The 24,490-nt window shown below is 51.5% G+C and overlaps 1 protein-coding gene and 1 non-coding gene across 2 annotated transcripts in view; both read left to right on the top strand.

Moving 5' to 3' along the window:
* Positions 1 to 17,027, top strand: part of GLP1R (glucagon like peptide 1 receptor) — a 35,188-nt gene extending 18,161 nt beyond the window's left edge. The window contains exons 4-13 of the mRNA XM_055571492.1: positions 822 to 940; positions 1,272 to 1,378; positions 5,219 to 5,372; positions 6,073 to 6,232; positions 10,830 to 10,890; positions 11,442 to 11,511; positions 11,627 to 11,715; positions 12,048 to 12,186; positions 13,070 to 13,111; positions 16,745 to 17,027. Coding sequence (XP_055427467.1) covers positions 822 to 940; positions 1,272 to 1,378; positions 5,219 to 5,372; positions 6,073 to 6,232; positions 10,830 to 10,890; positions 11,442 to 11,511; positions 11,627 to 11,715; positions 12,048 to 12,186; positions 13,070 to 13,111; positions 16,745 to 16,912 — 1,109 coding nt within the window. The 3' untranslated portion in view covers positions 16,913 to 17,027. The remainder of the gene's footprint in view (positions 1 to 821; positions 941 to 1,271; positions 1,379 to 5,218; positions 5,373 to 6,072; positions 6,233 to 10,829; positions 10,891 to 11,441; positions 11,512 to 11,626; positions 11,716 to 12,047; positions 12,187 to 13,069; positions 13,112 to 16,744) is intronic.
* TRNAR-UCU (transfer RNA arginine (anticodon UCU)) lies at positions 3,872 to 3,944 on the top strand. Its single transcript has one exon. It is a non-coding gene; the product is annotated as a tRNA-Arg (tRNA).
* Positions 17,028 to 24,490: the final 7,463 nt, after the last annotated feature.

The following is a 24,490-nucleotide window of genomic DNA, read 5'->3' as shown; positions in this document are numbered from 1 at the left end:
TATTTGCCATAAAGTGAAGGGACCAGATGCCATGATCTTCATTTTCTGAATGTTGAGCTTTAAGCCAACTTTTTCATTCTCCTCTTTCACTTTCATCGAGAGGCTCTTTAGTTCATCTTCACTTTCTGCCATAAGGGTGGTGTCATCTGCGTATCTGAGGTTATTGATATTTCTTCTGGCAATCTTGATTCTAGCTTGTGCTTCATCTAGTCCAACAGTTCTCATGATGTACTCTGAATATAAATTAAATAAGCAGGGTGACAATATACAGCCTTGATGTACTCCTTTCCCGATTTGGAACCAGTCTGTTGATTCTAATCTAGTTCTAACTGTTGCTTCCTGACCTACATACAGGTTTCTCAGGAGGCAGGTCCGGTGGTCTGGTATTCCCATCTCTTTCAGAATTTTCCACAGTTTATTGTGATCCACACAGTCAAAGGCTTTGGCGTAGTCAATAAAGCAGAAGTAGATGTTTTTCGGGAACTCTCTTGCTTTTTCAATGATCCAACAGATGTTGGCAATTTGATCTCTGGTTCCTCTGCCTTGGAAATGGTGTGGCCTTATCTCAAAAGTGTGGATTCATCAAACTGCATTCCAGGGTGACTAAGAGGAAAGGCTGAGGCAGGGCCTGGGCAGGTCCCCTTTGTGACCTTTCCTGTTCCTGGGTGAAACGGACACGTGGCAGGAGAGGAAGACCCGTGTGTGTGTGTGTGTGTGTGTGTGTGTGTGTGTGTGTGTAGGGGTCACAGGGTCGACCCCTGGGTGGGGACGGGCGAGGCAGGTGGCCTCGGGCCGAGGCTCACCCCGTGTCTCCGCCCCAGTGCTGCAGGGTCACGTCTACCGGTTCTGCACCGCGGACGGCCTGTGGCTGCACAAGGAGAACTCAAGCCTGCCCTGGAGGGACCTGTCCGAGTGTGAGGATTCCAAGCGAGGGGACCGCGTGAGTTGAGGAGGCGAGGGAAGGGGCAGCAGGGGGCCAACTTCATGGGAGCAGGGACCTGGGCCATCTGCCGGGTAGGTCTGTCTCCACCTGCCCACCCCTCTGCCTCTGGGGCTTTGCTCACCATGCCTTCTGGATACAGGTGGTGTGTGTTCACGTCTCTGGCCTTAGAACAAGGTCCTCGAAATCCGGGGACCGTCACCATAGGTGATTCCCTTCCTCAGTTCCGGGATCCCAGTGGGGCTGAGTCTCCCCATCCCCCGGGTAAGCAGGCTGTGAGAGAGGAGGGTCGTGGGCTCCCCCAAATGCCCTGTCCCCTGTGTGCACACAGAGCTCCCCGGAGCAGCAGCTCCTGTCTCTTTACGTCATCTACACGGTGGGCTACGCGCTCTCCTTCTCTGCGCTGGTCATCGCCTCGGCCATCCTCCTGGGCTTCAGGTAAGGGGGCTGCTTCCGCCTGACCCGTCGCTCTGTCCCCATATAGAGGAGGGGGCAGCAAACTGAAGTGACAGCATAGCAGGGTCCTCTCCTAAGAGATGTCCAGCGAGGCCACACCGTAGACTCTGAGGTTGAAAACAGAGCCCACAGCACTGTGTACTTAGGCTAATCTATACCGTGTACATGTATGCATGTAATACTGCAAAAAAGGAAAAGCAGACATGCACACATGCTGCACGCCTTCATGGTGGATGATGGGAGGAGAGGAGGTCCTCTCCCATGAGCGTATGTCTCAAATGAGGGGGAGTTCAGTATGATTTTAGGAGACCTCAGCATGTTAGCGATTCTCCTCTCTTTGGAGTTTGTCAGCTCCTGTAGAAAATTTCTTCCCCAGGTCTACCCCTTCCTTTCAGAGTACCAGGCCCTTCCCACGCCCTCTGCACTGATGGCGGTAAGCCAGGAGGGCCAGGTTCAAGGGCAGGAGGAATTCCGAGGGCTGGGAACTCAGGACACCAGCCAGCAGGAGCAGGAGAGGCGACCTTCCTCCTGCGTCCCCATGGCTTCTGGCACAGTCAGGGCTGGGCACACAGTCAGTGCGCCATAAATACATTCACTCAAGAATAGTCTCCCCTTTTATTAGGAAACGTTTAGAGATCTGAAAATACAGTGTCTGGGACTATAATCACCTGTGCACACACACCCCGAAGCCCAGAACTAGAGCCCAGTGTCAAGGTTAAGTTTCTCAGGATCACCCTTCCTCCCCACCAGAGGGAACTCCTCTGGGGCTGCTTATAATTCTGATGCCTCTCTCTATACTTTTATTGCATTTCTAAGTATCTATAAAACCATATAGCATGGATCTTGCGTATCTTTAATGGCATGTTGGGCATACTTTTCAGCAGTGTTATTTTTGGCCTGATGTTGTATTTTTGTGAGGTTCATTCACAAACGATACAGGTGGTTCTGTTTCATTCGTTTGAACCATCACTCCATTTATGATATATTGCAGTTTATTTGTTGTCCTTTTACTGGACATTTGAGACGTTTCTCTCTCTCTTCTTCTTTTCTCAATTATAAACATTGCTAAGATGAATATGCTTACCCATGACCCCCTGTGCGTGGCTCCAGGGGCGCATGCCTCTGAGTAGAAGTGCCTGGTCTGAATACAACGTGCTGCTGCAAATGTATTAGGTGTTGTGAAGCTGTTTTCCAAAGTGGTCAGGCCCGTTTGCCCTCTTACTGGTAATACATGAGAGTTCCCTTGGCTTAACATCCTCACCAATATTTCCTATTTTCAGACTTAATTGTTGCTAATCTGAAGTGTGTGAAATATTTCATTATGATTTTAATTTGCATATCACTGATTCCTAGAGAGATCTACCAGACTTTTTATGTTTCATTCTGTGAATTGCTTGTTCATATCCTTGGCTTACTTTCTTACTGGCTGATTTGGCTTTTTCTTTTGATTTTAGGCATTCCTTACATATTCTGGATAATAATCCAGGATATGTTGTCTCAGCCTGTGGTTTATTTTTTCACTTACTGTATGGTGCCTTAATAATTTTAATGGAATGGAATATATCAATGTATCTGATTCTACTGATAAATAAAAGTTTTAATTTTAATAGAACGAAATATATCAAGTATCTAATTCTGTTGATAAACATAATTCATGAGTGTTATCAATTAATAAAAATTCATTTTTCCAATTGATAAAAAAAATTATCAAATTTTTTCCCCCAAAGGCCAAATTTCCTTATGGTCTTAAGAAATCTTTCCTTATCCTAGCATCATAAGTTTTACATATCCCTTATGGCTCCTTGGTGAACCTGGAATTTATTTTTGTCTATAGTGAAAATAAGAGATTTAATTTCATTTTTCCACATATGCATATAGTTAATTGCATCAGGACCACTTATGGATAGCCCCCTTTCCACCCCTGGCTTCTGCTGCGTGGCAAGCCTTATCTGCACCTGGGTGGGTCTCTGTCATCTGGATTGTCTTCCATTGGTCTACTTACCTGTCCCTTTGTTGATAACCATGGTGCCTTAACTACTTAGATTCATTAGAAAATCTAATTTTTTTACAGCAGGGGCCCCTACATTGTGATTCTTTAGGAGTGTCTGTACTATTCTTGGCCCTTGGCTCTTCTTTTTAAAAAAATTAATGTAATTTATTTTTACCACACTGCATACCATGTGGGATCTTAGTTTCCCCAACCAGGGATTGAACTCATGTCCCCTGCATTTGAACCACAGAGTCTTAATCACTGGACTGTCAGGGAAGTCCCCCTTGACTCTCTTTATAAGTTTTGTTTTTTTTAACTTTTCATTTTATATTGGGGCATAATTGATTAACAGAACTTATTTACAAAAGAGAAACAGGCTCACAGACTTAGAGCACTTATGGTTACCAGGGAGGAAGGGTGGGATAGTTAGGGAGTTTGGGATTGACGTGTACACACTGCTATATTTAAAATGGATAACTGGGACTTCCCTGGTGGTCCAGTGGTTAAGACTCTGTTCTTCTAATGCAGGGGGCCCTGGTTTGATCCCTGGTTGGGGAATTAAGATCCTACATACCACACATCATGGCCAGAAAAATAAAAATAAATAAACAAAATGGATATCCAACAAGGACCTACTATATAACACATGGAACTCTGTTCAATATTCTATAACAACCTAATTGGGAAAAGAATTTGGAAAAGAACGGATACATGAAGTGCATAGGTGAATCGCTTTGTTCTTCTTTATAAGTTTTTTAAAAATTCCATCAAAAGAAAAACCAACACTGTTGGAATTTTTATTAGAGTGAATTGAATTTATTGGTTAATGTGAAGAGAATCAACACATTCAAGATAGTGTCTCTATCCATGAATCTGGTGATTCTTCCATTAATTTGAGTCTTCTTTAATTATTTTAAGCAAGCTTTACCTGTGTGCTCCATAGAAATTGTGCCATCTTCTGTTAGACTTATTTCCAGGTACTAATTTAAAATAGTGCAAATGAATTTTTAAATTTACTTTTTAATCGTTTATTGCTGATGTACATAAACATACATATCAGCAACCTTGTTGAATGAACTCTGATTAGTTCTAATACTTTGTGTGTTGATTCTCTTGGATTTCCTGTGAAGATCATCTATAAACAGTGACAATTTTGTGTCTTTATTTCCAGTTCTTATCCATTTTTCCCCTTGCCTTCTTACAGTGGCTAGGATTTGTAGTACAAAGTTGACTAGATGTGATATAAGTAGACCTTACAGCTAGATAATCCTTATTTTGTTCCTGATTTAAAGGGAATCTTTTTACAATTTCTCAGTTAAGAATGAGGTTGGCTCCTTGTTTGGCTGGACAGCCCTTACTGGGTAAAGAAATGTCCTCATATTTTCAGTTTGTTTTTACACGAAAGGATATTGAAGTTGTATCCAGTACTTTTTGAATTCCTGCCACGTGCTTAGCCCCAATCTGTCACTGTAAGGCAGCCTGGAGGCATGTTAGACATGGCTGTCATCAGGAAGCCAAGCAAGTCCCCAGTGGGAAAAGTGGTCTTCCAACAGATCGCTTGGGTTACACGTGACTTTGTAGAAGGGAAGATGCTGCAGAGAAAAGGATAGAATGTAGATGAGGGTGGGGTGGCAGTCACCACACAGCTGAAGGCTTCATGGATAGGCGGGACGTGAAATCCAAAGGATTTTCAAGATTATGGGAAATGAGGGCATCTTGGAGGAAGAAAGACAGGAGCATAGTCCCAGGAACCGACACATGCCTGAGAACCAGGGCTCATGGAGTGGAATTGTCGGTCATCGTGCCAGGGAAGGTCCTGCTTTCTCCCGCAGACACCTGCACTGTACCCGGAACTACATCCATCTGAACCTCTTTGCATCCTTCATCCTCCGAGCACTGTCCGTCTTCATCAAGGACACGGTCCTCAAGTGGATGTATGGCACGGCCGCCCAGCAGCATCAGTGGGACGGGCTCCTCTCCTACCAGGTATGTGGTGTGTCCAGGGAGGGATTGGGGAGGGTGGATGATCTGTGAAGGGCAGGCTTCCCTACCCCACTGAGGCCTGGCACAAAGGAAGGCAAGAGCTGCTCTGACCTGGTCGTCAGGAAGCCCTCAGTCTGATGAGAGATGTGGTCCACCCTGAGGAGCCCGCAGTCTGATGGGAGAGGCTGTCCACCCCAGGGAACCCCAAGTCCCATCTGATGGGAGAGGCTGTCCACCCTGGGAAGCCCCCAGTCTGACGGGAGAGGCTGTCCACTCTGCAGAGTCCCCCTGTCCAGTCTGATGGGAGAGGCAGTACACCCTGGGGAGCTTCCAGTCTGAGGAGGGAGATACTTCCCTGCCCATAGAGAGGGTACTGTTTGACTCCGGGGAGTGGTTTTTGGAGACAGACCTGGGTTTGAATTCCAGTTCACTTACTCGTTTGCAGGCATAAGTTATTTACTTCTCTGAACTTCAGTTTTCTCACCCGTATGGGGAAAATTAGTTTCCTTCCTCCAGGATAGTGAGGACCCCATGAGCTAGATAGAGCAGGTCAGGGTCTTAGCACTGGCCCGGGTGGGGAGGTGTCAGCTGTGTCATCCTGCATTTGCTCTGGCAGGATAGCAGCTGGGGCGGGACCAGGAGAGGGGTCAAGAGAGGCAGGGGCCGAGCTGTTGTCCCCTGGGGACCCTTCCTCTGCTCCCAGGAGTCTCTGGGCTGTCGCCTGGTGTTCCTGCTCATGCAATACTGCGTGGCAGCCAACTACTACTGGCTCCTGGTGGAGGGGGTGTACCTGTACTCGCTGCTGGCCCTGTCCGTCTTCTCCGAGCAGCGTGTCTTCAGGCTCTACCTGAGCATTGGCTGGGGTAAGGCCCGCCGCCCTTCATCTCACCCCTACCCCGACTGAGCGCAGCGGGTGGGAGACCCTGATCCCTCTTGGAGCTGCTGCCTTCAGGCTACCCAGGGGGCCACCCGGTACTCAGAACATACGGCTGGGCCAAGGGGTGGGGCCCCCTTGGAGAACCCCCTCCTGGGCACAGGACTTGCTGCCGATGGGACTGTCAAGTCATTGTCCAGCCTCTCTGCCTTTGCGTGACTCTCCCCCCTTAATGGAAGCAGAGGCCTTCGCCTCTCTGGCCAAATACACGACACACACCATTGGCCGTCATGGTACCAGTCTCAAAGATCCTGGCCCCTAAGACCCTTGGGGGATAGAGCCCCACACCCGGTCCTGGGCACCCCAGCCCTGAGGGAAATAGACAGTCCTGGGTCTCAGGGTGGGGGTCCCTGGGTGTGGGGCTGAGGGGCGTGGCTCTGTCACTTGACGAAGAAGACGAGAGCTTTGAGCTGAGTGAGAGAGTGGGAGAGGGTCAGCTGGAAGCCAGCTGAGCAAAGGGTAGACCCCGGAAGTGCCTGGAGCCCAGCTGGAAATGTTCTAGCCAAAAAAGTTTGCCGAGAACCACTGTGTCTTTTTTTTTTGCTGGAACATTTCTGGTTGTGCTTCTGCCTCTCTCCACATGGGATTCCAGTCAGAATGGCGTGAGGTGGGGCAGGGCTGAGGCACCCATCCTAGCAGCACCCCCCACCAGCCTCCACCCCCAACCTCCACCCTCTACCCCAGAAACAGATGCAACAACAGTTCCTTTGGAGGGGCCCTCGGGCACCCACCTGGGATGGAGCCAGGAGCGGGCAGGCCTCTGGGCCTCTCACACCAGAATGGGACCCACTCTCTTCCCATTTCCATGCTCCTCCCTTAATTTCCCCCTTTCCCAGACTGGCTCCTTCCCCTGAGCCCCTGCTAGGCTGTGCCTGGTCCCACCCGCCTCCTTGGGAAGTGCCCTGGGTTCCTGGCTCTGGGCTCTGTCTGGTTCCCCTCGGCTGCCCTGCCCCATCCTCAGACTTCATCCCTTGTCGATGATGCTCTTTGGCTACTTTGTTCCATAGCTCTGCTGCAGAAGAGCATCTGGAAAGGGGCTTTGCTCAGTGTCCTGAGGGCAAGGTGGTAGAGAGCAGGCGCTGGGCCCAGGCCTCCCGACTCTCAGGCCCTGGGCCCCATTGCCTGTCCCGCCAGGTATTCTCTAGCCCCTGAGGGCCCGGCCGAGCAAACTCAGGTCCCCGCAGCGGGCAGGTGGGCCTGCCCTCAGTGTACAGCTCTTCCCTCCTACCCTTCCTTCCCTCTTCCACCAGAGCCCAGCCCTTCCCTGCTTGGCTTCCTCCCCTCCCAGGCCTCTTCATTCTGCAGGGGCATCAGACTGGCAGTGGGCAAAGCTGAAGAGCCCTGCAGCCAACTGGAGGGGTGGGTGGAGTTAGGCCATGAAGGGGAGCTCCGGGAAGGTGGTCCTCAGAGTGGGGGACTGTTTCTGTCCATTCTGGGAAATAGCATCAGCGCTGGAGTGCTGTCACCATGGTGACCTGAGGGCGGAAGCGATGGAAGGAGCGGTGTGATGTGTGCAGAGGCGCATGGGTGGTGGGTGGAGACTTTGGGGGGCTGGGACATACAGTGTTCCTGTGTGTCTCTGAGTGAGGCAATGGGGGAGGGGGCAGTGGGGGAGGGGGCAATGAGGGAGGGGGTTCCAGTCTTTTCCCATCACCTCATGCCCCAGCTTGGGACCCAGAGTCTGAGGGAGCAGAAGGGCAGGACCCAGGGGGACCCCCTCTTCCCACTCAGATCATCCTTTTCTTGAGGAATTGGGATGGGGAGATATAGAGAGACAGAGGAGCAAAGACAGAAGGACAGACAGAGTCACTGAGAGCCCAGAGCTATGCTGTGATGCTAGGAGGCTCTCTGCGCAAGTGGGATGCTTGGGAAACACCTTTTAGCTTCATATGCAGATGCAGGAATTAAAATTAAGATGCTGATACAGCACGGGAATCCCCAAAAGGCATGTCAGCCTCTCCTGTTGTCCACGGGTGGCCGGACACCCCCATAACCCAGCAGAAGGAGGCCTCTCAGGGTGGAGGCATGTGACACATGAGGAAATCATCACTTCTCGGAGCCAGACTGTGTGTCTTCATTCAAGCCTTTTTCTCCAGCCTGTCTTGTTGATTTTCTAAATGGGAGAAAGATGAAGCCAGCAGGGAGTGTGTAATGTTTGCAAGCAGCAGAGCTGTGCGTGCATTTTTTTTAAGACTTTGTTAAGGAGATGCTGAGGCATGAATGAAGTTCACCAGGTCTGGTTTTTAACATGAGTGAGCTCCCTTGTCGTGGGGTAGGGTCTCAGAAAAAGGCCAGCAGGGGGCTGGGGATGTCGAAGACAGAGGTGTCCAGATGTGTGTGTGGCTCAGGGCATTGGCATTGCCTGGACAGCTTCCCTTGTCTCACTAATACACTGACTCTTTCACTTCATTCATTCCATTCTCACTGGGCATCTTCTATGTGACAGGCTCGGTGCTATGTGCTGGAGCCTTGGGAAGCTGTCTGCCTCTTGTCCAGTCTCATGAAGGCCTGTTACTAAAGCAACATGGATGCTGGGAGGTCGGGGTTATGTAAAAATAAATAGCTAAGGAGAAGGCTATCTGATGACCGTGCTGGTCAGCCGTGAGCCGCATTGCTCCCTCCGTGCTTGACCATCTGCACAGCCAAGTACAGTTGCTCCGGGAGCGCAAGCTGCTCGGTAGCTGCTGTTGAGTGGACGTCCGTGTGTTGAGGATGTGGGTGATGGCAGCAGGAAAGATGATGAAGTGGGTTCTGCCCTGGAAATGCGCTTCCCGAAGCCACACATGCATACACATGGACTCCCCGCCACCACCTCACACACATCCTGGCCACGCACCTTTAGACGCACACTCTTATTCCTCTCGGACACCCACATCTCCATCCCTGAGAGGCACCAACAGAGACAGGCTTAGACAGAGTTGGTGCTGAGAGCCATCAGGTGGTGGGATTGCAGGCCTGTGTTCTAGTCCCACCTGTGGCCTGTTTAGCTGCTGATGCAGCTCCTTGTCGGTCACATGAGGATGGACCATCCAATTTTTAAAAAATTTTTAATGTTTAAAGACCCAGCTGTGCTGGGTCTTCGTTGCCACAGACCAGCTTTCTCTAGCTGCGGCGAGCGGGGTCTACTCCAGTAGTGCATGGGCCTCTCATCGCGGCATCTTCTCTTGTGGTGCATGGGCCTCTCATCACAGTGTCTTCTCCTGTTGCAGAGCACAGGCTCTACGTGTGCAGGCTCGGTAGCTGTGGCCCACGGGCTTAGTTGCCCCGCAGCACGTGGAATCTTCCCAGACCGGGGATCAAACCCGTGTCCCCTACATTGGCAGGCAGATTCTTAATCACTGGACCAACAGCGAAGTCTGACAGTCCAATCGAAAGTCAGTGAACGTATACTGAACTCCAGAGTGAGATGGTCACTGAGGCCCTGCAGATGAATTAGGTTCTGTCCTTAAGGAACTAGGGGCCAGTGTATTAGTTACCTATGACTGTGTAACAAAGGACCTCTCACTTAGATATTTAAAACACCAACTATATCTTGCAGTTTCTATGGTCAGAATTCCAGGTTCAACTGAGTTGCCTGCCTCAGGCTTAGGATCTCCAAGAGAGGTGTCGTGGAGCTGTTGGCCAGGGTAGCTATCATCTCAAGGCTTAATGGATTGGAGGATCCTCTTCCAAGCTCACTCTCGAGGTTGTTGGCAGGAAGCTCAGGTCTTTGCTATCTGTTGGCTGGAGGCCTCCATTCCTCACCACAATGGGCTCTCTGAGTGCCCACATGACCCAGCAGCTGGTGTCCCCCAGGGCAAGTGACCAGATTAAAAGAGAAAGAGCCCAAGACCTGCCTTTTACAATCTTGAAGACCTTTTCTACCCTAATCTCAGAAATGGCACGCCATCACTTCTGCTGTATGTTGGTCACACAGACCAATCTGGATCCAGTGTGGACCACACCCAGGTGTGAATACCAGGGGTGGGGTGGTTGGGGGTCATCCTAGAGGCTGTCTGCCACACTATCCTGCCTCGTCCATGTGGGCAGCGTTGTGGTAGCTGGCGTCAGTGTGGCCCCTGTGCGTGGTCAGTTGGGCTGTTGGTGTCAAGGACAGGGCTCCTGTCTCTGCTCCAGGCTTCCACCCAGCCACGGGCAGCTGCGTGGGGATTGGGGCGGGTACCTGGAGGGACTTTCAGTGCTACAGGAGTTGACTGAAATGGGTGTGTGGGCCCAGGCAGGGGTGGGTGGCATCAAAGAGTTGGCCGTTGGCCCAGGGAGGGGGTGGACTGTGAGGAAAGTCATGGCACCCATGTGGTGGGGACCGTTCTCTAGGGAGGAGTGTGGGGAGTTGGGAAGGGTGGCTCTTGCTGCCGCTTCTCTGAAGCACCCATGCCAGCCTAATTCTGTACCTGTTAGAAAACATGGCCGGGGCCAGGCAAGGAGCAGGGCTGGAGGTGGGAGAGCCCGGACGGGGGCCTCCGGGTGTGTCGGGCAGGGCTCCGGCCTGCCAGCCCCTCTGCCCTCTCTCTCCCCCACCCTCTTAGGAGTCCCCCTGCTGTTTGTCATCCCCTGGGGCATCGTCAAGTACCTCTATGAGGACGAGGGGTGAGTGTCCTGCTCCGAGGGGCTGAGGGGTGTGCTGAGGTCACCGTCCTCAAACCCTATGGGATTCCTTGGCCCCTGGGGTGTGCAGTTACTGCCTCTTGGGAGGGTAAACTGAGGCACCAGGAGCTAAATTTATGAATTTAGTTCTGCAATCCCCCAGCCTCCCCCTCCCTGGATGTTATGATGACAAGGGTGCTGGTCTGGGGGGTAGGTGATGTCCCCCTAGGCTTTCCTGTAACAACTGTGAGTGAAATGTTCCTGTTATTTGTGTGTGAAGGTGAGGACGCATGTGACTGTGATTGGAGGTTCATGAAGGGGCTGTGCATATCTCTGTGTGTTTAGGACTCTGTGTATGTGTGTGTGTGTGTGTGTGAGTGTGTGTACCCTGGGACTGGTTGTCGGGTGACTCCTGGCGGCAGTGTTTGTGTGGCTGTGTGTGTGTGTGTGTGTGACTTTGCATGCCCTTGTGTATGGGGCTGCCCGGTGCCTGCACTGGGAGCTGGGGGCTCTGTGTGCTCAAGCCGGGGCCTGTGTGTCTCTCTCCGCTCCAGCTGTTGGACCAGGAACTCCAACATGAATTACTGGCTCATAATCCGGCTGCCCATCCTCTTCGCCATCGGGGTGAGTGGTGCTGTGGGCAGGCGGTGGGAGCTGCAGTGGGCCCGGGCGCTAAGGGAGGACGGGGTCGCGAGGGCGTTTTGAGAGGGCCTCCAGTCGCCCTCCCCTCTGCCTGCAGGTGAACTTCCTCATCTTCGTCCGGGTCATCTGCATTGTGGTGTCCAAACTGCAGGCCAACCTCATGTGCAAGACAGACATCAAGTGCAGGTGACGTAGCGGAGTCGCCCTTGTCGGGCACGCTGAGCCCTTCCTTCGGGCACAGAGGGAGATCCTGGGTGCTGATCCCTATGTGCCCTTTCTTCCTCCACCCAGGCCTGGCCTGAGCCCTCAAGTCTTGTCTCACCCCTGTACCTGGGCAGCTCCTGGGCTTCTGGGGTCTCCACCTCTACTTCCTCCCCTCCAGGCAGCCCGTCCCAGGGTATTCGGTGGGGGAGGGTTCTGTGACCCAGATGCCAGGCCTTGGTGGGCGCTGGGAGCACTGAAGGGGGTGCAGAGTCGATGAGAGAGGTCCAGAATGATGTCCCTGCCCCACCCCCCAGGCTCGCCAAGTCCACGCTGACACTCATCCCCCTGCTGGGGACGCATGAGGTCATCTTCGCCTTCGTGATGGACGAGCATGCCCGGGGATTGCTGCGCTTCGTCAAACTATTCACTGAGCTCTCCTTCACCTCCTTCCAGGTGACCTCGCGGCGGGGGCCCCAGTCCAGAAGTCCCAGGGTGGGGGCGGGGCGAGACCAGCCTGCACCACTAAGGGGCAGCCCGGGGCCTGGGCTGAAAGCGGCCCTTCCCCAGGGGACGTGGTTGGAGCAGAGCCAGAGTCCCAGGTACCCTGACACCTACCCAGTCTTCTCTGTGAGCGCACTGGATAAGAAGCCTTCCTGGATGTTACCTTGGGCACCCAGCCTGGCATAGCACCTGCCATCCCCTGGGCTGCTCGTTGGTGGCGGGCGCTTTACAGACATTGTGCAGCTCATCCTCCCAGAATACGAGGCAGTATGCAGGAGTCTCCCATTTTACAGAGGAGGAAACTGAGGCTCGGCAATGTTAAAACGAGATTTCCAGGTCACATAGTTTCCAAAGCTGAGAACTGAGCCTCTCCACTAGTATTAGCTGTTGCTAGGGGTGGGGAGTCAAATATCAACAGGGGTGCAGAGATGTAAGAAACTGGCCCAACCCCTCAGATGTCTGTGTGGGCCCATGTGTGTGCACGTACGCACATGTCCGCACACACAAATAGATCACGGATCTGGAGCACTGGGGCTCCTGAGTGAACGAATAGTGCCGAGCAGGGAAAATTCCATGTGGTAAGTGTATTTTCTCAGGTTGGGCCTCTTCCAGGAGAGGCTGGTTGAAGAAATTCTGCAGTTTCTGAGCAAGGGGTCTTCTCATTCCTCTGGAAATGAAAGGAGAAGGAACCCACTACCCCCATGCCTGGGCCTGCCTTGGCTGCCCAGTCTCAGGAGGGAGATGCTGAGGTTGGGGCCCCCTGGAGCTTCAGACCAGGCCTGCCTGCAGGGCGCCTCCCTCCTCTTCCTCCTGCTGACAAGACTCTTGTTTCCAGGGGCTGATGGTGGCCATCCTGTACTGCTTTGTCAACAACGAGGTGAGGCCTGTGGAGGGACGTGGACTCCTGGTGGGGCTGCTGCACTGACTGTCCTGGAGTTGTCCAGTGGGGTTGTCCAGGCTTCTCAGCTGAAATCGCTGCTCACCCCACTAGGCACCAGCGCTCAGGAGGTGTCTTGTCCCTGTGTTGTTCCATCACCCTCTCTCTCTCTTCCCCCACCCAACGTACACAAACACACGTGCGTGGACAGGATGCCCTAACAAACACATGAGCTTGGGGAAGACACAGCCTCATGTAAAGGGCTCTTGATGCTGGGGATGGGAGTGGGGCAGGTGGGGTGTGAATGTCAGTGGGGGTGCAGAAATATAAGAAACTGGCCCCCAGTCCTCAGATGTCTTATGTGGGCCCATGCGTGTGCACTTACGCACATGTGCACACACAAGTAGATCACAGATCTCGAGCACTGAGGCCCTGAGGGAACAAATAGGGCTGGGCAGGGAAAATTCCATGTGATGTAAAGGGTGATGACGGTTACAAGGCACATTCTTGGCGCCTTAAAAACCACTGTCTCGTTTGCTTATCTCTGCTTCCCCCCAAAAAGCTTTCCTGCTGAAATTTTGGTTTCGAGTTTCTCATTTCTCTCACGTGAGAATGTTGAAGATCAGAGACGGTCAGAGACACACTCCAGGTCTGGCCTGGAAATAGTGCAGAGTCGGGATTGGGATGAATTCTTCCTGGAGGGAGAGAGAGCACCTTCAATATGTACAGGCCAGAGCCCGCCCCACCACAGGAAAGGGGGTCTGCTCCTCCAGTGGCTTCCTGGTGGCTGGGGTGGGAGCAGGGGGTATCTGCTCAGATCCCCACTGACCTCTCCCCACAGGCTGGTGCTGTGGGGTCCAAGAGACCCTGCTCGGAGGGCCCAGAGCACCTGCCTTGCTCACGCGCACCGCCTGGTTCCTTTCAACCATCCCCAGACGTCTCGGGCCCAGCTCCTCCGGACACACGGACAGACATGTCACCGAGCACTTGTGGTTCCTGGGCTGAGCCCTCTGTCCGTAAGAGCTGTTCTCCAGACCCAGGGTTGCCATAGCAATACCGGATACTTGTGACCCTGGCATTGGGCCTGTGTGGCCGCCAAGGCCTGCACCAGCTGCCAGCGGGCAGGGCATGGGCACAGGGGAGGAGGCCCAGGGGTGGCTTTGCTGTGGCTCTGGTGACTCGGGAGCCCGAGTGCTGGTCCCAGTTCTGCTCCTGCCCAGCTGTGTGACCCCCCCAACTCATCCCAAAGCCCAGAGCCTGGCGTGGTGCCCGGCCTGGGGACCTGGGAGGCAGGGATGAGGGCCACCTGAGAGTGAGGAAGCATGCTGGCGGGAGCGCCAGGGGTCCAGGGTGTGTGTTGTTGTCTTTGTTGTTGGATCATGAGAGCTCAGTAAAAGAAGGAATCCGATGTTCGGTGCTCATTTAGTCATTTATTCATTTGGCTCATTGAGAGAACATGTATGGAGTACCTGCTCTATGCCGGGCACTGTGCAAGCTTTGAGAGGAGGATGTGCTCCCAGTTCTCATGGGGTACCTACCAAGATGGGGGAGACACGGCAGAAACAAGCGTGGCCTAAATAGTCCAAGTGGCAGGAGACGGAGGGTTAGGAGCCTGGCTTTAGAGTCAGCCCAGATCTAGGGTCAGATCCTGGCTGAGACTAGGAGAAATACTTAAATCTCTGCCCCTCAGTTTCCTTACCTTTGTGAAAGTGTTTGTTGCTCAGTCGTGTCCGACTCTTTGAGACCCCATGGACTGTAGCCCGCCAGGCTCCTCTCTCCATGGGATTCGCCAGGCAAGAATACTGGAGTGCGCTGCCATTCCCTTCTCTGGGGAATCTTCCCAACCCAGGGATGGAACCCAGGTCTCCTCCATCGCAGGCAGATTCTTTACTGTCTGAGCTACCAGGGAAGCCCTTCCTTACCTTTAAACAAGGACTAAGGAGCTGCCTCACAGGGTTGCTGTGAAAGTTAACAATCTTTGGTGAATGCTGGGGATATAGTAAGTGCCCTGTAAATGATGGTTTTTAATGACAATTGTCATTGGGGTGGGGAGCACAGCAGAGGTTCATGGAAAGGGCTGAGGGAGAGGGAGGCAGAGGGGGACACAGTCCCAATCCTGTCCAATTCCCTGTATCTGTGAGGCCTCTCTAGTCCCTGAGTTGGCTTCCCAGGGATGTGCCTCAGTTGGCCGTCTCTCTTCTCATCTCCCCAGTGAAGGGCTGAGCCACAAGAGTGGCCTTCCTGCAGCTGCACAAGCAGAGGCCACTGCAGGACTCAGGCATCATCATGCCAGTTATCAACACACGCATCACACTCACTCACCCGGGCAGTAAGCTGGCAAAGAGCCATGGTCAGTGGGTGGTGTCTGCTCAGCCTCCCTCCCTTACCCCAGCCCGGGCTTGGAGGTGCTGCCCGGGACCCGGGGACCATCCTGGCAGGCAGGCTCTGGGCCATCTCAGCTTCACTCAGTGCAGATAAAGTTCTTGTAAGGGATAGGCATGTGGCCATGCCAGGCACCTTGCTGGGCTTAGTGAGATGGATGGCAGCCCTGCAGGAAGAGAAGGGGGGTGTTTGCACCCATGGGATGTTGGCAGCGAGCCATGTACCCACAGCTGCTGGCAGCTGGCCACCCTGCTGGATGGAGCCCAAGAGGGCAGGCCTGGGCCCCAGACACTCTGGTGTGAGGAGTTCTGGTGGTGCATGTGGAGCGCATCAGAGAAGCTCTGGAAAGCAGACGTAGAGGCGTGTCCACTGGCTGAGCTCTCTGGATGCCCTGGACTGGCTGTACAGCTTCCAGCAGCCTCTGTGGGGGGCTGGAATCACAGGAGCCAGCCGCAGCATCGCCACAGCCCTCAAGGGACTGGGGCTCTGCAGTGTTACTTGGGTTGTATCTTTCTGCTCTAACCACGTGGGCTCCAAGCTTCCACCCTCTCGAGAAGGCTCTTGCTGATGGGGAGGGCTGAGTTCTGCTGAGTTGAGCACAGCAGCAGTTCTGCTTGGCTGAACTCACCTGGGCTGCACCCTCTGTGGGTTGAGTCCAGTTCCTGGCTGGGATTAGTTCAAATCCAGGCTGAGAAGTCCTTGTCCGCAGCCTGCTCTTTCAGGCTGCTACTAGTCCCAGCCTCATTCTCCGTAGCTCCTCTGCCCTTCCATCCTGGAGCCAGGATGAAAGCCCTTGGGGGAGTTTAGAGGGGTCTGGTGTTGACACAGTGAGGGGCAGGGCAGGCTGTCCCTCTTAGTCATCCAAGAGGGCTCTGAAGTCAGACTCTCTCTTCTCCTTCTCTTCTCTCTCCACATCCCTTCTCCCCACATCTCTCTGTCACTCCTTCTCTTCCGCTAACTGATACTGTGATGGATTGTGAAAGGTACTTAGCTGAGTCACAAGAGTTTAGAGATGCAAGAGACCAATTAGATCAGCAAAGCCCGTCTCCCTCCCGAGAAGAGCCAGAAAATAGGAAACAACAAGAAACAATTTTATGGGGATATTAATTTAGGTGCCGAAGCCCTTGACTTGTGTCTCTTAATATAATGCACTGGATTTTTTTTCCCTTCCCTCCTAATGTAATCATGGGGCCATTTCGTGGGCAGTTGGTTTGTCTGATGGCCTCTGCTTTCCTCCTTTCCCCGCGGAAGGTCCAGATGGAGTTCCGGAAGAGCTGGGAGCGCTGGCGGCTGGAGCACCTGCACGTCCAGAGGGAGAACAGCATGAAGCCCTTCAAGTGTCCCACCAGCAGCCTGAGCTGCGGGGCCACAGCAGGCAGCAGCGTATACGCAGCCTCCTGCCAGACCTCCTGCAGCTGAGACTCGGGCGCCTCCCTCCCTGTGGTCTCACTGCCGGCCTGGGCGGCCACCCCAGGTGGGAGAGACCCTCCCAGGGACTGGGGCCAGGGGGCTGGGGGAGCACCAGAGGCAGACACACTACTTCCCTGCATTCCCGTCCCGAGCCCATCAGACAGGCAAATGGGCAGTGCCTCCTGGGACCTGAGGACACATTTTATTCTGAGGAGAAGCAACCTGTTAATTTGATCACTGTGGCGGGTGGAGAGGAAAAAGCTATTGCTGCTAAAACGAGGAGGATTTCTTCTCGTTAAGCCACAAGGCCCCTGGGGTTCCCCTAGAGAAGAACATCAGCCCCAGACTCAAACTCAAGGTCAATGGCTTATTAGTGGCCTTGTAAGAGAACATGGTTCTGCAAGAGGCGGATATGACCTCAGCTAAACATGGAGCTCGGGTAACGCCAGCTGACTCCACCTGCCTCCGGTTGGCATCACCACCCCCGCCTGCCTCCTCGTTAAGGGATGCTGGGCACAGGCTTGTTGCCCCTCCTCTGGCCCCTCGTCTCACTGTCCACCCTCCAGTAGCGATTTCTAGAAGTGGTCGTGGGGGTGGTGTTGAGAATGAACATCGAGAAGGTGCCTCACAGTTTCCCCTTTCTGGCTCCCACTTCTTCCTTGGATGTTTGAGTTGCTTTGGTGCCTGCTCCCAGGGCAGGTTCACTGTGGAGGAGTCCAGCCTTGGGTGCGAGCTCTGACTCGTATTCTAGAGATGCTCAAGAATCCTGGTGGGGCTCATCTAGGGGCCTTTAGGAATGTCCCTGCTGGGACTGTAGATTACTCTCTACTGTTGGGAACCCACAGGCGCTGAGACAGAGAGACAGACAGCCTTCCCCTCTCCATGGAAATACTTTTTACCTGTGACTAGATTACCTATCTTGCATGGGGTGTTTGAATGCGCTGTCTTAACTTTAGGGGATGTGACCAAAAAGAGACTCTTCCAGGAATTGTACCAGTCCCCACCATGACCATGGGGGTGGGCTTCCCCTCCCTTTGGTTACTTCCCTGTGAAATTCCCCCAACGTGGGAGCTTGTATATACTTTGCTCATTTCTCTGTCTTTGCTGTGAATAGTTTCTGTCTGTACAAACATGAAATTCTGAATTTTCCCAACTGGTGGAAACAAGCAGTAAACCACAGTGGTGGTTTTGATGTTGTTTGGGGTTGTACCATAGTTATTAATTTGACTCATCCATGCTTTGAGCTACTTAATGTTCGCCCTGCCTCCAATCTCATCCCATAAATAATGAGCCTCAGGGAAGCTTAGACAGGCAAAACCTTTCAATCTAGCCACGGAGGAAAAGCAGACATGTAGCACCACTGCAGAGACCCAGACAGAAGGGGAAAAGCCATGCCACGGAGGCTGGCAACTGAGTTCATAGGTATAGAACGCAGCGCAGAAGAGAACCCTTGGGAGTTCACGTCTTCTGGGTGGGCAGAGGGAGAGTCTTCGGATGAATTCCTAAGGGAATTGATCTTTCCCTCCTTTTTTTGAGTGGCGGGAACCCTCCCGCAAAGCCTTGTGCCAGACACACTCTCCTCTGCCCCTCAGAGAGGCACAGGATGTGCAGGGAAAATAATAATGGGACATAAAACACATCAAGCAGAAAACCTCTTATACTTCAGCTTCAGTGGAGTGTTGTGTCTATGTTAATAGGGAAGTTGAACCTCAGGCTAAAGAAAGGATTTGTGCAGGCTGCCTCTTTGAGAAAATGTGGAGAGCTGGGGGTGGGGACATGCCTGCCTCCCCAGTCAGGAGGGCAGACAGCCTCATAGGCATTGGTTTTCTCTTTGGAGTGGGGGCTAGGGTGAGGAGAGTGCTGGTGGGTTTGATTGGCTGGGGTCCAGCTCTGGTGCAAGTATTTCCATTTCGGGTAAACTGGAAGATTTTTGAGAATCATTAATAAACTGTACAACAACAAAGAGACAGATTAATATTATTTTCAAGAAATAAATTTTTGAGGGGAAAGATTGTAGGGAGAAAGTGTTTAGTTAGGCACTTGGGAAGGAAGCTCAGACAATTTGGTTTTACCCTCTAAGTTCTTTTCCCAACGGGTACTGATTCCTAGTTGCAGAGTGCTCATCACACCCCAATTGCCCCAAGCCTTTTAACACCAAGCAGTGTTTTCCTTGTCAGATACATACCAGATGCTGAACTGAAGAAATATTTTCTTTGCTCTAAGACCCGCACTATTAATATTCATTTGAGTGGCAGTGCACTCTCTCCAAAGCTATTCCCAAGCTAAATATAGCTCTCTAACAGATCTGGGAACGATTGAATGCAGTGTGCTTAGAAATTCCTCTGGCTGTTTACATGCCTGGTGCCCAAAGTCTGGAGCTTGCCGAGAAAACTCTTGCTTGCCTCTGTCCTGGGGCAGGGTAAGGGGCTGTGTGTGTGAGCCGTGCAGCCAGGTCTGATGACTGTCATGAATAGAAGCTGAGTTCAGCACTCTGGCCAGCTCCCCACTGACCTTGTGAGGGGCTTAAACCATGTCAATTTATCTTTTTCATCTGAATCTTTGGAGCAGCTAAACCACAGAACTGAGACAAACCACTTACATTGCAAGGTTGCCTTCCCTTTAGAGCAGCTTTCCTGATTTGCAGGCATGATTTGCAGTCGCCTCAAGGCACTTTTATGCTGGAGAGTACAGCAGTGGAGTTCTCAGAGACTCAGCAGGGAAAGATCCGGGACATCTCACTGCTCTGATCTGGAGAATTGAGGAGGGAAGCTTACAGAGGTGATCTGCCCAAGGTCACAGGGCTAGATGGTGGCTGAATTGGGAGAGGACCCAGGCCAACTTCTGCCTCCCAGTCCAGTGAAGCCTCTGGAAAGGATAGATGAAAAATAGAAATGGCCATTCAGGACACTCTCGGTGAAAGTTGGCAGTGTTGTGTGGAGTTTCTGTTAAAGAGAAAACACAGCAGCAAAGAGAGACAAGTCAGTTGGCTCAGGTGCCATTTCAGTGATTTATGCCACTGAGAAGAGGGGAGGGTGTGCTTTGCTGTCATCCCACATACCTCATTCATCCTTGTCTTCAAATTAAGAAATGAAATGCATTAGAGCTCAAGTGTACACAGAAACAGCAAGGAGCCATTCCAGATAGCAAATCCAGCGCTCTTTTAATGGGTTAGCTTAGTGTTTCCCTGATGCATCTGTGCTCGTTTGAGAAGTTGTGTGTTCTGATAGTCCTGCAGAGTGGACTGAAAGAACCTAAACAAGGACCTAACAACCTGACCCTCAGTATTGCCTCTCTAGTACTCCCTGAAGTTGGAGAAGACTAGCAAGCCTGGACGGAGAAGGCAGTGGCACCCCACTCCAGTATTCTTGCCTAGAAAATCCCATGGACAGAGGAGCCTGGTAGGCTGTGGTCCATGGGGTTGCTAAGAGTCAGACATGACTGAGCGACTTCCCTTTCACTTTTCACTTTCATGCATTGGAGAAGGAAATGGCAACCCACTCCAGTGTTCTTGCCTGGAGAATCCCAGGGACGGGGGAGCCTGGTGGGCTGCCGTCTATGGGGTCGTACAGAGTTGGACACGACTGAAGTGACTTAGCAGCAGCAGCAGCAAGCCTGGAAAAGGTGGCACAGCTGCCACCGAGGGCAAATAGAGTCGGTTCACATCCAGGTCCCCAAAGGCTTGGTCACCTTATCTGTGTGGGCCATGTTACAGCAGCTCCTGTCCCTACTTCTTCCTCTGTTTCTTCTAGAAGAAGACTCTGTGTGTGTGTGTGTGTGTGTGTGTGTGTGTGTGTGTGTTTTCCTGTGCATAGCAGTATAAAGTTAGAGATGAATCCAGAATCACTCCCCCTCCCCACTGTGAAGGTCAGGGGGCTGCACAGCAGGGGGGCGAGAATGGTGGGAGCTTGAGCTAGATGCTTTCTCTCCATGCACAGACAGAGCTCCCATTACTGCTAATGCCTGCGACGTGCTCGGGGAAGGCAAGATACACTCCGAAGGTTTATTTTCCCCCCACTGAATTGATTCTAATCCACAGTGCTGACCCTGCTTTTGGCTCCTCCGAGGAGCCAAAAGCTATAAAAGACATGTCGGCTCCCTCCGCTAAGACGGCTATGTGAATGACATGCTAAATACACAACAGAAACCAAATTAGTATCAATTCTTTTTTTTTTTCTTTTTTCTTTTCTTGGCTGCAGCAAGTTTTCTTGGGGAAAAACATGACCCAATGTGAGAAACTTCTGCAGATAGCATCACCATGCCCCCGTGGTGTTATCTGCTAACTCAAAGCAGCTCTCCGCACCCCCACACTGAGGGCCCTACCAAGGAAGCGTTGTTAAGCAGTATAATTTGAAACACTTAACGCCACAGTGTATCCACGGTATCTATAATTACTTCTGCTCTGTCTGTGGATACAGATTGGCAGGAAGCAGATAAGTATAATTGTTTTCCAATTAACTCTCTAAGTCTTTTGGACTTGGCCTGTATCTGAGTCTATCTGAGGAGTGAGTTTTCCCTTTTCCCCTTCTGCCATTCTAGCCGGTTTTTGGGGATCTCATCCAGCAAGGGAACATTCTCCCCTTAAAGCATCCGACCTCTTCCCCAGCACAACATTTACCCCCTCTCACCTCCCGTCCCTGCAGTGGGCTTCCCACGCTTCTCCCTGGCTGCATCAGTAAGAGGTGAGCCCACCAGTAAGAGGTGAGCCCACCAGCTGTGCTAGGAGTGCCATGCTCTTGACTGTGACCAATTTCGGGGTACAGCTAGGAGTGGGGCGCAGTCAGGGCTGAAGTCACATACCGCATCCTGCACTCTAGTGCAGTAAGGAGGGCTGCAGCCAGTAGCGTGGATCCTAACTTACATTGGGATTAAGCAACCTTTCCTGATGGGGCCTGTCAAAGCTCTCACAGCCCAGACAATCTAGTGTGACTGATTATCTCTGCGTCAGTGCAATCTGGGAGAAAATATATATATATATATAAATGAGAATATTTGGATTTGGCAGGGGGTGGGGGCGGGGGGAGCTCTCAGCCAAGTTTGGAACATACAAGTTAAGTGTTGAGGCTTCTTTGCAAGGGGAGCCAGTGAGAGTAGTCAGGAAGGGGCAAGATTCGTAGCTGACAGACAGGACTCGACCTTGCCAAATGGTTCATGCGTTACTTCCAAATCTGCATTTCCTCTAAGCTTCTCCCACTAAAAATAATCATCATACCCTCAAAGTAGATAAACCTGAACATTTTGCAGCAGGGGGTGGTGGATGCAGAGCTGAGATGCACCAAGAGGAAGGTGAGTGAAGCTCTCGGGAGGGACAAAATGGAATTTCTGTCTTCAGTTCTCTTGGGGGATGTTGTACTTCATGAATGTTTAAACAAGGTAATCTTCATGCGATTTCTTAATATATAAACTCATGTAAAATATGACCCGTGACTACAGGTAGCAAATGTGTACGGCATGTAATTCATGTACAGATGCGAATGGATTTACACTCTCTCCTAATCTGCCTTGTAAGTCAAATAAAAACCTGTCCTTACTGTGTCTCTCCCACTCTTCCTTGGGGGGAGGTTTCCTGCAATGTCAACCCAGGTGACTCACAGTGTAGCAGGAAAACACAAAAGATGCCATTTCCAGCCCCAGGGGAGGAAAAATTCTGGCTCATTACTCATATCATGATTTTCATCTTCAAAGCACTTACCAAGTACTAATTTATCCATCGAAGCCTTTATGCAGGGACTGCAATGTCATTTAATTAGAGAAGTCGGGTGGTCGAGTGGCTTACACAATGACTGGCAGCCAAATGGATGTGTATTCTAATTCTGCTCATTCATTTGATCTCCTGTCTAAATGAACTCAGTCCATTAAATCCATCTTTTAAAAAAAGCACAAACCGTGTTTGCGAAGCGGCCACAGAATTTGAATAGAGCTGCCCGTTAAGAGATTCATCTTTGGAAAAATGAACTTTTCTCCTAATTTGTGACTCGCTGTCACAGAAGAGCAGGGGAATTGCAGATTCTCCCTAAGCCCTCCACCATTTCAGTCACCACCCCCCCCCCGCCCCCCCGCTTAAAGATCACTACACTTACCCAAATGTCTCTTTAAACACAGCTCTCTTTTAGACAAGCTGTGGGAATTGTCCCTTTCAGGCATAATAGTCCTAAATCTGAGTCTGAGAGCAAACTACAAATACAGCCAGCTCCTGAGACGTGCAGGCAGAACATCTGTGTTTGTGTTGTCTGTACCAATGCTGCTTTCAGCCTCTTTCTCTCCTCTGTTGACAGTCTCATCTTTCTGGGTCTTTGCTCTGCCACTCAGCAGGAGCAAGATGGAGCCAGGAGGGTTCCTCTCCCTTGCCAACCCCCAGGAAAACACCTGCCCAAACCAGTAATGACCCCCACATTTGTGCGACATGACAGTCACAATGATGCAGGGAAAGGGTGCACGGTGGCTTAACAGGGCTTAGCTCCAGCCTAAAGAAAGCGCAAGCAGAGCTGCCCACTCTGCTGAGGGCCAGCCCTGGAGGAAATAAGTGAGAATTCTTGGCCCCCAGACCCATCTGTATTCACATGTGATATGAAGCCACATTCCAGGGATGGATCCCCACTGGTGGGGATAAGTGAGTTCCACACAGAATTTGTGAAGGATCTCACTCATCTGCCAAGAGTGCTGACATTCCCCAAGGAGTAGGAATCCCCCTGCCCCAACCCAGTGTCTTCTGTTACTATCCTCTCAAAAGACTATGCCGTAAACATGCTGTTCGGTATCTTTCAACCTCTCCCCACCTTTCTTCCTTCCCTCTGTCTTGCTCTTACACACACATTTCTCTAAAGAGAAATACTGAAAACAGGTCTCCCTTGCCAGAAACAAGTGGGGGAAAAAAACCGCAGTACAAACTGGAATAGATGACAGATGTAGCCAGGGAACTGGAGAATAGGGAAAGATAGATTCCAGATAGGGACAAGGAAGGAGAAGAAACTGGGTATCCCCAAGGGTGGGAAGGACAGGTGGGAAAGAGACAATGAAGAGATGGAACATGAGCAAAGTGAATAACGAAAACCAGCAGGCTGCTTAAATGTGAAGAAGAGCCGTAGTAAAGAGGAGAGGAAATTGCAGAGGTACAAAAAAGAATAAGGATTACAGTGGTGAGCTCCAGTGGGCCAAGTTGGGGGCCGTCTAGTCAATGTTATTAACTCCTTTTTCCATAAATCTGAGCTCTTCCCCTGGAGAGTTCTCTAATCCCAAGCTGTGATAGATTATTTTCTTTGGTACAAAGGCTCATTTTAACTAACATAATGATTTTAGAAAAAGACCCACAGCCTAGAGCAAATGCAATAAAAAAAAAAAAATTTCCCCCTACTGATCCAGGGCTCCAGTGTGAGAATGAATTACTGTGGCTCTTCCTCATGTAGGACCTATAATAGACCTCAGAATTTATCGGTGTTACAACCTCCAAGAATAAAATCAATAGCTGAGAATTATAAACATTGAGCAGTCCCATGCCAAAGGATGGGAGCTCTCTGGGGCTGAAGCAGGCTGGTAACACCTGGAGAGATTGCAAGGAGTTTTTTCTTTCTTTCTTTCTTTCTTTCTTTTTTT

The sequence above is a fragment of the Bubalus kerabau genome, chromosome 3 (assembly GCF_029407905.1).
Source record: "Bubalus kerabau isolate K-KA32 ecotype Philippines breed swamp buffalo chromosome 3, PCC_UOA_SB_1v2, whole genome shotgun sequence".
NCBI classification, from domain to species: domain Eukaryota; kingdom Metazoa; phylum Chordata; class Mammalia; order Artiodactyla; family Bovidae; genus Bubalus; species Bubalus kerabau.
The sequence above is the reverse complement of the archived record's forward strand: the minus strand, read 5'-3'. Positions and strand labels throughout refer to the sequence as shown.